The 13,980-nt window shown below is 41.9% G+C and overlaps 1 protein-coding gene across 1 annotated transcript in view; it reads left to right on the plus strand.

Annotated features, from left to right (window-relative positions):
* FLT3 (fms-related tyrosine kinase 3) overlaps window positions 1-10,228 on the plus strand; it is a 28,014-nt gene extending 17,786 nt beyond the window's left edge. The window contains exons 12-24 of the mRNA XM_010017616.1: window positions 1,864-2,042; window positions 2,660-2,772; window positions 2,878-3,010; window positions 3,100-3,204; window positions 4,753-4,863; window positions 5,558-5,711; window positions 6,061-6,188; window positions 6,562-6,686; window positions 7,036-7,158; window positions 7,798-7,909; window positions 7,993-8,092; window positions 9,030-9,135; window positions 10,106-10,228. Of these exons, the coding sequence (XP_010015918.1) occupies window positions 1,864-2,042; window positions 2,660-2,772; window positions 2,878-3,010; window positions 3,100-3,204; window positions 4,753-4,863; window positions 5,558-5,711; window positions 6,061-6,188; window positions 6,562-6,686; window positions 7,036-7,158; window positions 7,798-7,909; window positions 7,993-8,092; window positions 9,030-9,135; window positions 10,106-10,228 (1,612 nt within the window). The remainder of the gene's footprint in view (window positions 1-1,863; window positions 2,043-2,659; window positions 2,773-2,877; window positions 3,011-3,099; window positions 3,205-4,752; window positions 4,864-5,557; window positions 5,712-6,060; window positions 6,189-6,561; window positions 6,687-7,035; window positions 7,159-7,797; window positions 7,910-7,992; window positions 8,093-9,029; window positions 9,136-10,105) is intronic.
* The last annotated feature ends 3,752 nt before the right edge of the window (window positions 10,229-13,980 follow it).

Raw genomic sequence — 13,980 nt, forward strand, 5'->3', positions numbered from 1 at the left:
AATGAAGTCTATAAAGGGGTATATCTCAGGATCTTTACAGTGAAATAAACCCCACTGGGTTCATAGCAACAGTTAGGCAGTTACAAAGTCCAATCTGAGTTTTCCTCTTGGCCTGCCAAAGTTACAGGTATTCAGGGAATGTATTGGTTAATACAGGCTTGATTAATGAGGTAAGCTTTGATTAATACAGCTGTTAGTGGCCTGTTACCAAAGCCAGTAAAGTCAGTGTGCTGGTTTTGGCTTGAATGGAGTTAATTTTCTTCACAGTAGCTGGTATGGGGCTGTGGTTTGGATTTGTGCTGGAAGCAGTGCTGATAACTCAGGGATGTTTTAGTTGTTGCTGAGCAGTGCCTACACAGAGCCAAGGTCTTTTCTGCTCCTCACACCACCCCTACAGTGAGTGGGATGAGGGTATGCAAGAAGTTGGGAGGGGACACAGCCGGGACAGCTGACCCCAACTGACCAAAGGGATATCCCAGACCATATGGTGTCATGCTCAGCATGTAAACCTGGGGAAGAAGGAGGAAGAGGGGAGGTTTAGAGTGATGGTGTTTGCTTTACCTGTTAAACTGTTTTTATCTCAGCCCATGAGTTTTCTCACTTTTACTCTCCTGATTCTATCCCACATCCCATGACGGGGAGCAAGCAAGCAGCTCTGTGGGGCTTCGTTACCAGCTGGGGTTAAACCATGACACTTAGTGAGAGTGCTTCCAGTAAAGTTACTGAGAGTGTTTCCATTTCCTCTATTTATCTAGGGCAATGAGTCAGGCCCTAAAATTTCAAAGGATGCTGAAACAGCTTTGAGCTGGTTTATGAACTCTGTAGTTTTTATTTAGATATTTGAAAAAATAATAATCCCATGGTGCAGAAAAGCACTAAGTCAAATTATCTCTTGGAAGATTATGGGTAAAGCTCTAAGTATTTTAACCAGACATTCAAAATCAAAAAAAAAAAAAAAAAAAGAAGAAATCCAGATGGTTTTCTTATCCATAGCTCTGAAAAGGCTTCCCAACATCGATCTGTGCAGAAATGGAAGAAGAAAGAAAACATACAGCTACTGATTTTAAAATACTCCTTGAATCAGCTTTTTGGAAAGAAAATGCTGTGACATTTCTTTTCTTGGGAGCTTCCACATACAGAAGCTAGTGTTATGTGTAGACCTGAATAAATTTTATTTATTTACTTACCTCCTTACTTATTTGTGTGGATGGTGAATTAGTAAGTTGATGAATTATAGAAAAGCTAAATAAATAATAGGCAAAACAATCTCTGTGCAGGCTTACTTTCCCTCGAGTATAGTGTTACCTCTTTCTATATATTAGGTCCTAAGTAAGTCATTAATACAGGATAGATGCTCTCCACTACCAGTGAGAGAAACTTCTTGTTGAAATCTCATACCTTCAGGGAAAGGAGATGATAGAACTTTACTGTGGGTTCATCTTGTATGCATTGTTTGAGTAGTGGCTTGTTCAGAGCTGCTCAGTGGTTTGAGTGTTTGAGGTAAAGGTGAAACCAGTGGGAATAGATATGTCAGCTGTGAAACTGGTGGAGGTCTCAATGGTTAAGGGTTGCAGGTGCCCTGCCAGGGTAGTGGTGGCACTGAGAGTGAGTCCAGTGCAGGAGATAGGGAGCCCAGTTAACCCTCTACTGACCCTGTCATGTCCATCACCAAAAAATAAGACTGACATCTGCTCTGAAGCCTCACTCTAATAACGATAAATAAAAAACAATCCCATCTGTCCCTCTCTCCATCCCTCCCAACACAGACATATCACATAAGACATGTTTTGAAACATCCCACCTTCTACCCTGGAAAATGCCACTATGAGCCAAAAATCAAAACTGGTCTGCCTTCTTTTTCAGCTGCACAGAAGAAATCACTGAGGGGATTCACAGCTTCTTGCCAGAAAGGCGATCTCTGGGGTCATGGATTTCAAGCAGTACTTTAGATGTAAAAGGGACAGCAACAACCTTCTCTGTGGAGTGCTGTGCAAACAATTCTGCAGGTTCAGCCTGTGAAAAGAATTTCATTAACCTGTCAGGTACCATAAAACAGTGTTTAGCACAGGTTTTCTCAGTTAAAGCTGGCATGGTAGAACTTAATGGTATTTTATGCCTGGCTAAATGGCTGACTGCGTGGCACTGCAGGTAAAACACAAGTGCTGTGTGTATACATTGTGGGAGAGAGTGGATGAATGGGTGACTCATGTCTCTTCTCTGGTGCCAAAGTAGCGGCCTCCCTCATTAAAATAAGCAGAAATTTCGCACAAATATGAAGTGCTGAATAGAGTCACGGCAATGTTGGGGTCTGCTTTTTTATTTCAACTTAGTAATTCCTACCTGAAGCATGGAGGCATCAGCTTTGGGAAGAGCTGAAGCCACTTTGGTATCTGGTGGCAGATGCTGGCTCTTGTTCCTCTCCTAGATGTCACCATGGTGCTGCCAGAAATGCCCATGGGAGCTATCCTCACCCTATGGGGGTCATTGCACACCCAAGTAAGAGCATGACTGAGCCAACAGAACCACTCAAGAGTCAGTCCCTGTCTGGGAAGTAGGAGTGAGTACTGGGGAAAAGACCTTAAACTGCAGGTTCTCCTTGCACCTTTAGCTGTACGCACGAAGCTCTGATTCAGTGAGTAGTAATATGTATCTCTTAAAGTTGCAGGAGCTGTTTCTCCCCCCCCGGACAATACTGCATTCTATGTCTCTGTTGGATTTTTCCTCCTATTGATCTCTTTCTTGTTTATACTAATTTTTCATAAATACAAAAAGGTAAAAGCAAACATAAATACCTGCCCCTTCTTCAGTTGTTCCTACCAGGATGTTTCTCCCTCTCTAAGACTTATTCCACTCTTGGGTTTTTTTTTTCTTTCAAAGCAATTTAGATACGAAAGCCAGTTACAAATGATACAGATCATAGGCCCATTGGATAATGAGTACATCTACATCGACTTCAGAGAATTTGAATATGATCTCAAATGGGAATTTCCCAGGGAAAATCTGGAATTTGGTGAGCAGTCCATTAGGCAAACCCCAATGCTGGAGCCATAGCCTGTGCTGTACCAGCTGTGAATAATATTGGTATATTGTGTCTTTTAGGACAGGTCCTTGGTTCTGGGGCTTTCGGGAAAGTGGTAAATGCAACAGCTTATGGAATTTGCAATGCAGGAGATTCAGTCCAGGTTGCAGTCAAAATGCTGAAAGGTATGATAAATTCTGGGTGCCTACTACAAGCAGTAATGTATTCTAGCAGCTCCAATGCAGAAGTGGTACTGGAAATCCCTTTATATACAAACTTCTAGCAGTTACACCTCACAAATACTTCACTTCAAAATCCTTTCAAAATGCTTTCAAAATCCTGTCACAGTTTGGAAATGTACTGCTGAAGTGCCTTCCTGCTGTAGCATGTCCTGCACAACAGAGGTCTGCATTGTGCGGGGAAGGATGGAGCTGCTCTGCTCTAAAGAGGATGAATGCAAATTCATAGTGCAGATGAGCCTGCTGGTCACATTGGTGACTCTGTGGACTTTGGTGTAAGATCCCTTTTTCTTGTAGTGCTGTCTAGCTGTTGTACTCCCTTCACCTCCTGTGCCTGAGCTACCTTGTTTGCAAAACTTCCAGCACATCTTCCTGTAGTCTTTTCTTCCTGATGGCAGAGCAATTTCCTTCCATCTCTACTTATAGGTCAGGCTTCTTAAACCTCTAATACCCCTTGCTGCTTTGCTCTGGCCTCTCTCCAAACTGTTTTGACCCCTCACAAAAGCAGTGCCCAGGAGCAAGTCTTCCTGGCAGCAAGCAGAGGGGGAGGGCTGCCTCACTGGGTCCCAAGTACCACGTAGAATCATAGAATCATTTAGGTTGGAAAAGACCTTTAAGATCACTGAGTCCAACCATAAACCTAACACTGCCAAGTCCACCACTAAACCATGTCCCTCAGTGCCACATCTACATACCTTTCATATACTCCCAGAGATGGTGACTCAATCTCTTCCCTGTGCAGCCTGTTCCAAAGCTTTACAACCCTTTCACTAAAGAAATTTTTTCCTAACATCCAGTCTAAACTTCCCCTGGCACAAATTGAGGCCATTTCCTCTCATCCTATTACTTGCTACTTGGGAAAGGAGACCAACATCCACCCCATCCACCCGCTGATACACTGGTAGCTTCACCAGCACTCTGCTTACAGTATGCTAATGCACCCCTTTTCTGCCAGCACTGCCATGCAGCTCTTCATCCCCTATTTGCTTCATGCTTCCTTGGTCTACTCCTTTGCAGCTGTCCCTGTGGAAGTTCAACTTGATCATTTTGGTTCATTGAGATCATAAGGACCAAATGCTTGCTGAAAAACAAGCTTAAAGCTATTACTGAAACACAGTTTTCCTTAGCTATTGGATTGCAACTGACTGCATGCCATATGGCTGTTAAGACATTTTTTTCTTACCAACTGGGTTGACTGCCATTTTTTTCCGTGCTTCTGAACACCTTAATACATTGCTGTTATTCCTTGCCAGCCCAAGAATGACAAATATTAATATTTTATGACTGCTTTTACAAGCATTCAAATGATCCATACTCATACACACATTTAGTTTCCACCTTTTTACACTGTACAACAATTGTTTAGGATGTTCCCAAATGTACTGTGACTCCAATGAACTTGAAATGAAGACTTGCATGTGACAAAGCATTGCAACCATTTACATTTTTATTTCCTTGCTGGAGATTTCCGAATCTGTATTATTACTTTTACAGAAAAACCTGATGCTTCAGAAAAAGATGCACTAATGTCTGAGCTGAAAATGATGACTCACATTGGAAGCCATGAAAATATTGTGAACCTACTAGGAGCTTGTACCGTGTCAGGTAACTTGCAGTTGTGGAAAGGTACCAATTAAAACCTCCAGAATAACAAGGACTCCTGAACAGGAAAGAAAAAAAAAGTATCAAAAATTGATCATTGAAAGCAGTATTGAAAACATCCAAGTCATAATTAATCACCTATTCCTCAGGCTGCTGTTTCTCTCTTCACCCTGAATCCTGTATTTGCCCAACCAAATATGCTGTTCCATGCTGGCCAAAAACAAGAGAATATGAGCTGAAAGCAAAATTAAGGCCATGCATGTGTATAGAATTGGGTCCTTTCTCATTGTACTTGCATGAAGTGATACAACAACTCTTCTGTAGAAGAGGTTTTCCTGTTACGGTGGTGATGGCACTGATATGGGTCAGTTTTTTAAGTGAAAAGGAAAATCTTATCTGGTGTAAGGTACTTGGGTATCCACATGGTTACGTTCACATGTGGCTCCCCAAATAGTGAAGTTGGAGAAAGACAGGGGAAAATGGCTGCAAGATAGACAGGAAAGAAAAGAACTGGAAAAAGAGCAAGGGTGGGGGTGACACCCAAAGAAAGGAGAGAAGTGAATAATGAAAGGAGGAACAACTGGGGAAGGAAGATGTTTGGGATGTTTAATACTGATTAGAGAAATGATGAGGCATCATTAGGGCTTTAATTGGGAGTGCACCATAGATAGCAGGAGGCATTTCATCTCTATTTCAGGACCAATCTACTTGATATTTGAATACTGTTGCTATGGTGACCTTCTGAACTACTTAAGGAGCAAGAGAGAAAAGTTTCATCCAACACTGACATATGTTTTTAAACAGCACAACTTCAGCTTTTACCACAATATCCATTTGAACCAAAATTCCAGGTAAAGCATTCTACAACAGTTTAATGCTTTATAAACTACTGTCCATTTTTAAGCTGCATTCTGAGCTATGCTGTAAATTGCTGAAATTACTGAATTCTTGAGAATGTGTCTTCACATACTTTAATAAGCAATGCCTTAGAGAGGAACTGAGATTTGTTTCTCCCTATGGTGCTCTTCACACTGGGCTGCAGAAGACAATAATGTCTTATTCTCTTTCCACTTTTGCAAAGACTTATGTCTGTGCCCAGATTTTTATTATCAATAACTGATCATGATTTTTTACTGTTTATGTGTAGAAGATTATGTAATACACTGTGTGTAACCTTTGAAAATGTGTCACCCACTCCAGAAAGGGAACTCACCTGAAGTACAGTGTGAATACAGCTCTATGCAGAGAAGATGAATTTGAAGTCACACGAAGTCAAAACATAAATATGGCATCTGGATTAAATGGGATTGTGCTGCATTCTGAGGAAGGTAATTGCTGCTATATCTAGTAATTCTGTTATTATTGTATTTATTATATTATTGCTCTAACTAGACAAGATTCAGTGACACAGGAGGCCCCTTTCTATCGTATGCCTCTCTTACCTTCTAGCAGGGATTTTGCTGGAGAAGGATTCATCAGCACTTAAGATGAGAGGCTTATGTTTCTGGTCATGCTATACATAGTATTTGCATGAAAATACTCTTTCTTTTATTTTGTATCTGAACAAAAGATGCAAGAGATGGATGTTCTTTGTGATGTTCTCTTGGTAGGATCATGTGAAAATCCTTACAGCAGTCAATGGAATTAATCAGGTAGTGAGGAAGCCCATGAAAAACTCATACTTTCGGTTATTTTTTACAGATGAAATTAGCCATGAAGACAGACTGATGGATGAAGAGGAGGATTTTAATGTGCTCACTTTTGAAGACCTTCTTTGCTTCTCTTATCAAGTTGCCAAAGGAATGGAGTTTCTTGAGTCCAAATCGGTATGATGAAGGGTAGCAAATTGTTTAGAGAGAAAAGGAAGTAAACATAGGTCAGTTAGACTGAAGAACAGAGCCACTCAGTGGCAGGTTGGAACTATGCCTTCTTCCCTGGTTTTACAGCAAAGACCCTACTGCAGTTTTAGACGTGACCCTGAGTAAGAAGTAGCTACACTGCACATTTCTGCCTGCTCTGGCCCTCTCCCTTTGCCAGGACAGCGAGGGACTGCCCAGCTTGCTCATTCTCCAAACTGTTTAAATGGAAGGAGGCACCAATTCAAAGAGCTCTATCTGAGAGTTACCTTCTTCTGACACCAAATGCTGCAGTGTTAACCCTCCTTTTCCTTCTAAGTGCATTCACAGAGACCTCGCTGCCAGGAATGTACTAGTGACCCATGGAAAAGTGATGAAAATATGTGACTTTGGCCTTGCCAGAGATGTAGTGAATGACTCCAACTACATTGTCAGGGGCAATGTAAGTTCCTGGGTACTCTCTGTTTTTCATACCATTGTAAAAATTACAAGTAACCAAGAAAGTGAAGCCTTTCATTTTCAAATTCCATGTTAGCTTTATGGGTAGTTGTACAGACAGTGCAGAAATCTCATGTTTTCCTGCTCTTGGCAAATGCAAAATCTTAGCTTATAGTTAATGTAATCAAGCTAGTACTTTAAATGGGATGATACCCAAGTACTTTCTGAATCACACTGAAATCCATTGATGGAAGTGCTGGGAATTGTTTACTGTTACAGACAATAATAGTAGAGGGGCAATAGCATGTGGGGAGTACACCAGATCCTCTGGCTATATGAAGAAGTACTGTGTGGACATCTCCGTCTGAGCTACTCACACTGGAAGTCAGAAAAGGGAAGAAGGCTCTTCCAGGGCTGAGCTCATCTCTTCCTTAAATAGTCACCTAAAATGGATAAGATGAACTGGCTCCATAGAAATGACTGTTTCTCTCTACAAGGGAAACTTAAAGATGTTACAAGAACAGGCCCAGCTTTTCACATACAAACATGAATTGATCCTACTCAAGCAGTGGAAACTATAGTGAGTCATTTAGAAAGCCTGTGTCACAGCATGACCTGACCTCTTTTCCCCCTGTCTGTACAGGCTCGTTTGCCAGTTAAATGGATGGCTCCTGAAAGCTTATTCGAGAGGACATACACAATGAAGAGTGATGTCTGGTCTTATGGAATATTACTATGGGAAATATTCTCTTTGGGTATGTTCTGTAACACAACAGAAGAGCAGTGCTTGGTTTTGGCAGCTCCTGAATTAACATGCATTCTCTGATGTTTTCCACAGGTGTAAATCCCTACCCTGGGATTCAGGTTGATACAAACTTCTACAAATTAATACAAAGTGGATTTAAAATGGACCAACCATATTATGCTACAAAAGACATGTAAGTGTATATCCTGAATGATGGACAGCATGGGAATTTATATTTATTAGGTCACTGTTCATATGTACACCACACCTGGTTCAGGAAAAGTTGCAAAAGGTGAGATCTTCCCATACCTCCGTCTGCTTGATCCTGCAGGTTTTGTCCTAATGCAGAAGTGATCAACACTAAAGGTTACATGGCCTTCCTTTCCCAGGGGACTTCTTGTTCTCAGATCACAGACTTTTTTTCTTTTTGCAGAAGCTATTTTATACCACATACATTTTGGATATCAGCTAAATCTTTGGTGATTTTTTCTAAATTTGTCTCTTTTTTTTTTTTTTAACTGAGCTTTAGCATATTTGATTCAGTTCCAGGAGGATGGGAATCCTCTCAAAGGCAAAACTGTGCTAAGGAAGGGGTGGTGGGAGCTATTCCTGTGCTTTCGGCACATGATTTTCAGCCTGTGCCTCTGTGCCTGGGTGAACTCTGCTAGAGGTGGGCGCTAGGGAGCAAGAGAAGAGAAGGTGCTGGGTAGCTACAAGACCCAGAGCATAGAGGAAAGGGAAGGACTTTGGGTTGCCTGAGCTCTTTTGGCAGACATCTCATAGATGGTCTAGGGACTCAGTGCCTTGATGTTAGAACACTACAGTGTTCTTATCCTCTGCATGTAAAGACTATAATGCATTAAAGGTACAGGCAACTCTGACAGTTTGACCCATGAAAGATTGTAGTGGGGGTTATAAATATCAGGGAACCTACTGACCTAGTAAGTTTGCAAGGGACTTTAGCAGATAGGTGCTGCACTGGTCCCTGATGAAACTGCAAAATCAGATATCTTTCTACAAAACCATTCCATTGTCCCATGATTCCCATCCAAATTCTGCACTTCCACGTAGTTACTTACGAAGAGTTCAGCAGCTAACACATTTTCTGTATTACTTCTTTGCTTCTGCAGCTATCGTGTGATGCAGTCCTGTTGGGCCCTTGACTCCAGAAAGAGACCCTCTTTTTCTCAGCTGGTTTCCTCTCTTGCTTGTCAGCTGGCTGAGGCAGAAAGAGCAGTAAGTAAACACAGAGAGAAGAAAATGTTACTTTTTTCTGCCTTTTTTTTTTTTTCCCTGGCCCCATAGATCACAATTAGCTGAGAAATAGTCTTCTGGTTTCTATTCAAGTGCATCACTGAGTTATGGATATATTACCCATGGATCTATGTAAGAGTTCAGGGGATTTTTTTCTGTCATGGGAAGAAATCCTGACCTCCCTGGTGAAGATTTCTTTCCTCCCACTGTCTGCACCAGGACTCTGGAAGGCTGAAATCTCTCAGCCTCTGGTATGGGAATGTGCTTCCCTTGTGCAGGAGCCAGGGCATTTGGCTTTGGTGTTGCTATGGGAGGGGAGCTGAGCCTGGGCCACCAGCCAGGGATCTCATGGGGGGCCCACCATAGGTGTGTGCTGCCACGTCCTCACAGACAGAGGGAGGGCAGTTTGTCATTCTCAAAGTCATACTTCATCCTTACCAGATGATGATCTCTTCTTCAGGGAGAATAAGCAACTCCTTTCTAAACTACTGATTCCTACCTGGGTATCCACCCTGGGCTAGGCAGGTGGATATTTCCCAGTGCAGTGTCCTTGTGAACCTTTTGGGATGTGGAGAGCTATAAATGACTCCTGCCTTTGCAGCCTCAGGCCTCTCTGCAGGCAAGTAGCCTGGCAGAACCTGCCAAGCATAGAGGTGAACTAATGAGCAACTTCAAATCACTGTATCTAGAGAAAAAAAAAATCCCCCTTTGCAGTTCAGTGCCATTCCTCAGCCCAGCTCTTCATGGCTGGACAAGATCCATCTCACTTGGGCAGTGGTCTGGACTCCCTCTAGAGTCAGTGGGTAGTAAATGGGCAGGTATGAATGTGACTCTCCCTCAAGAGGAGGAAGGCTGTACCTTACAAGTGCCTGCTTCACAGGGAGAAAGGCAGTCTTCCAAGTACAATAAATAATAACAGAAGGTATCTTTTATTTCCTTGTTCCAACTTTAGGTTTACCAGAATATGAAGAAAAATGTTTCCACACACAATTCCAGCATCAAAACTAAACCACATGTAAGTAAGGATGAGGAATCTTTGCTATCCACGACTGAGCTCCAGCACGAAGACTCTTAGGTTGAAAAATAATCTGGGTTATGGATTTGATCCCAGTATTTCCATAAAATCCATGTAGCATAAATGTATTATAACACCACTAAGAAAAGAAAATGTTACCAACCACTGCTCCATTCACATTTCCTATGGGCCAGTCCATATTTATATTACTTTGAGGAGAAGACTCAATTCATTGCTTTGAATTCAGCAAACATGTTTATTGCAAGACAGAAGCAACGGTCTTTTCAAATTGTGTTTGGATATCTCTTTTCCTGGTTTTATGTAAATAGTGTCTAATCAATGCGTTGAATTCAGACTTTTCTTGCCATATTGCAAGCAAGAACAAGAAAATATATGTTTTTTTAGTCAATGTATACAAGCATGGACTATGCATCTAAAGAGAGCTGGTGCAATTTCCAGAAGTGCTACTCACATCCTCATCTCCACATGTTAGTGACCACTGGAAAAAAAAAAGGCTATTGGAGTAGCCAACTTTAGATGCCAGAATTTTAAAGTAGCATCAGCCCTGTTTTACAAGGAACTATAAATTTGAGTGTGTATAACTGTGTTATCCTGCACAATTGCTGCAAAGTTCCCAATAAATGTCCAGTTCACTTCACTGAGCTTTAGATACTCGGGTGGTTTCTAGTTGTCCAGGCTACTACCACATCTGCTGATGACAGCTATGCACTTACAGGGTGTGATTCCTTTCTACCTAAAATAAGCATCTAAAACAAGCGGGAGGAGTGATACTTTGAGATGACCTTCTGCCCTCCGGTCTAGAAAATTCAGGTGTCAGTCTCTGACTGAAAGCCTCACTCCAACTGAGTTATAGCTAATTCCATTATTTGGGCTTTGTGTGTTTTTATAACAAATAAAAATGTTTAATTTTAAAGGAATTATCTTCTGTAGGAATTTAGGAGTGTAATAGTATCACTTCCAATTCCCAGAAGTCATCTGGGGAATATGAACCCTGCTGCAATAAAATGAGAGTATGTCTCTTTAACTTTCTCCCCGACTCCCAGGACAATAACCAGAGGCTTGATGGGTTTTTAATATAGATAAAAGGACATGTTATTTTCATTATGTGGTTTGGGGATTTGTAAATTCAGCTTTCATAATGACTAACAGGATACATTTGTCTATATCACAGTGAATCAAGATGAGACTATCCTGGTTAATAGCTTTATTCTCTTTTACATTTTACAAGATGCTAACCACAGTTAGAATTTTCATTGGCAAGTGTTATAAATTAATAACTATTTTATAGAATATGCTATCAAATAAATTGAGCTTCTTTTTACTAATATAGTCTGAAAATGATTGATGTTGTAATCCAGCTGTTATGATTTTTATATTTTTGTTAACATTGTTGAATTAGCAAGGGATCATTGGTTTTTTAATCAGCTATAAACTGCTGAAGAATAATTTGGAAATATAAAGATAACAATAAAACTTTAACACTGCATTTCCTGGAAAATATATATGACTTTTAACATACTCATAGCACAGTTTCAAAGTGTTCAGCAATGAGATGTCACTGTTAACGCACAGCCTGCACTGGCTGGAAAATGGTAGTAAAGTGTCTTGTGCAGTCAGGAGTTTTCAGCCCTTAGAGCTCGGAGGAGCTTAAAACTGAACTGGTTGCATCCAAGCCTATCTGGCCCTGGAAACTAAGCAGATGTGAACTTGACTCATAGAGGAGCAGATGGGAATCCCATGTGCTTTAAAACATGCCAGGGAGTTGTGTCAAATGCTTTTCCACAAGATTAAAAAAGGAGTGGACAGAGGTCATCTGGCCTCAACACTACTGAGCTGAAATTCAGGAATAAAAAGACAAATAAAGGGGACCTACAGGAAATCTGAAGAAGGACTTTTTACAAGGGCATGTAGGCGCTGAACAAGGGTAATGGGTTTAAATTGAAAGAGGGTAGATTTAGATTAGATATTAGGAAGAAATTCTTCACTATGAGGGTGCTGAGGCACTGGCACAGGTTGCCCAGAGAAGCGGTGACTGCCCCATCCCTGGCAGTGCTCAAGGCCAGGTTGGACACAGGGGCTTGGAGCAACCTCCTCTAGTGGAAGGTGTCCCTGCCCATGGCAGGGGGTTGGAACTAGATGAGCTTTAAGGTCCCTTCCAATCCAAACCATTCTATGTTTCTATGATTCTATGAACAGAGAACCTTGGAGTTAACACAAACTCCTTGTGACGCACATGGGAAAAGCAGCTCAGGCAACACAGCTCTCTGAGAAAGTACAACCAGGAAAAAAAACCTCCTGTAAGGGCCAGTGTCCTGGGTTCAGCTGTAGCAGTTATTTTTCCTCTTCCTAGTAGCTGGTGCAGTGCTGTGTTTTGGCTTTAGTCTGAGAACAATGCTGATAACACACCGATAGTTTTAGTTGTTGCTCAACAGCACTTACCCTAATCAAAGACTTTTCAGTCTCATGCTCTGCCAGAGCGAAGGGGCACAAGAAGCCAGGAGGAAGCAGAGACAGGACACCTGACCCAAACTAGCAAAAAGGGTATTCTATACCACGGCACGTCATGCCCAGTATAGAAACTGGGGGGAACTACCTTGAAGGCCCATATCGCTGCTCGGGTTGGGCGGAGTATCAGTTGGTGGGTGGTGAGCAATTGTGTTGTGCATCACTTGTGTTTATTGGGGTTTTTTCCCTTTCCCCTTTTAGTTTTAAATTATCTCCCCTTGTTATTTCCCTTATCATTATTATTAGTAACAGTAGTTTTGTATTATACCTTTGTTACTGGACTGTTCTTCTCTCAAACTGTGGGGTTTACATTCTTTGAATTCTCCTCCCCATCCTGCCCAGTGCAGGGGGGAAAGGGGAGATTGAGTGAGCAGCTGTGTGGTTCTGAGTTACCAGCTGGGCTTAAACCACAACAGCTGGACCCATGGAGGGTTGTGCATCTGCTTCTCTGCATGGCAGAGATGGATGGACCAAAGCTAAAGAAGGTATTCAGTGGAAAATAATATCTTTTAGGAGCACATTTCCTTTCCAGAATGCTTCCAACACAGCTTAGCAAAGTCCTGGTCTGTTCCTGAGGTTTGTGCAGAGCAACAGCCAGTGCTGTTTAAGGAGCTGTTTCATGATTCTGGAAGGAAAATACACACCTTTCTCTTGTTAGGATCCAGACCCCTGATCTGTGACCCCAGGAACAGGTTCTCTGGAGAAAGTTCTGAATTTGGAGTGGAATGGAGAGAGTTAAGCTTGTTTGGAGACCTCCAGCAGGGATGCCATTAGTCTAAGCTAGATGCATAAAGTTAGACGGAGACTGACAAAGATTCAGTAACCAGAGGAAGAAGGGAAGCAGAAGGAGCTGAGGTCAATTAAAAGTGCTGAATCACAGAATCATTACAGTTGGAAGGGACCTCTGGAGATCATCTTGTCCAACCCCCTGCCAACGCAGGGCCACCTAGAGCAGGTTACACAGAACATGTCCAGGTGGGTTTTGAATGTCTCCAGAGAGGGAGACTCTATGACCTCCTGGGCAGCCTGTTCCAGTGCTCTGCCACCCTCAACATAAAGAAGTTCTTTCTCATGTTGAGGTGAAACTTCTTGTACTTCAGTTTATGGTCATTGCTCCTTATCTTCTTGCTGGACACCAATGTAAAGAGTCTGGCACCATCCTCCCGGCACCCGCCTTTAAGTTATTTATATGCATTAAGGAGATCCCCTCTCAGTCTTCTGTTGACTAAACAGGCCCAGCTCCTGCAATCTCTCCTCATAAGAGATGATCCAGACCCCGATCATCC

This window comes from Nestor notabilis, unplaced genomic scaffold, assembly GCF_000696875.1.
Source record: "Nestor notabilis isolate BGI_N333 unplaced genomic scaffold, ASM69687v1 scaffold6867, whole genome shotgun sequence".
Classification (NCBI taxonomy): domain Eukaryota; kingdom Metazoa; phylum Chordata; class Aves; order Psittaciformes; family Psittacidae; genus Nestor; species Nestor notabilis.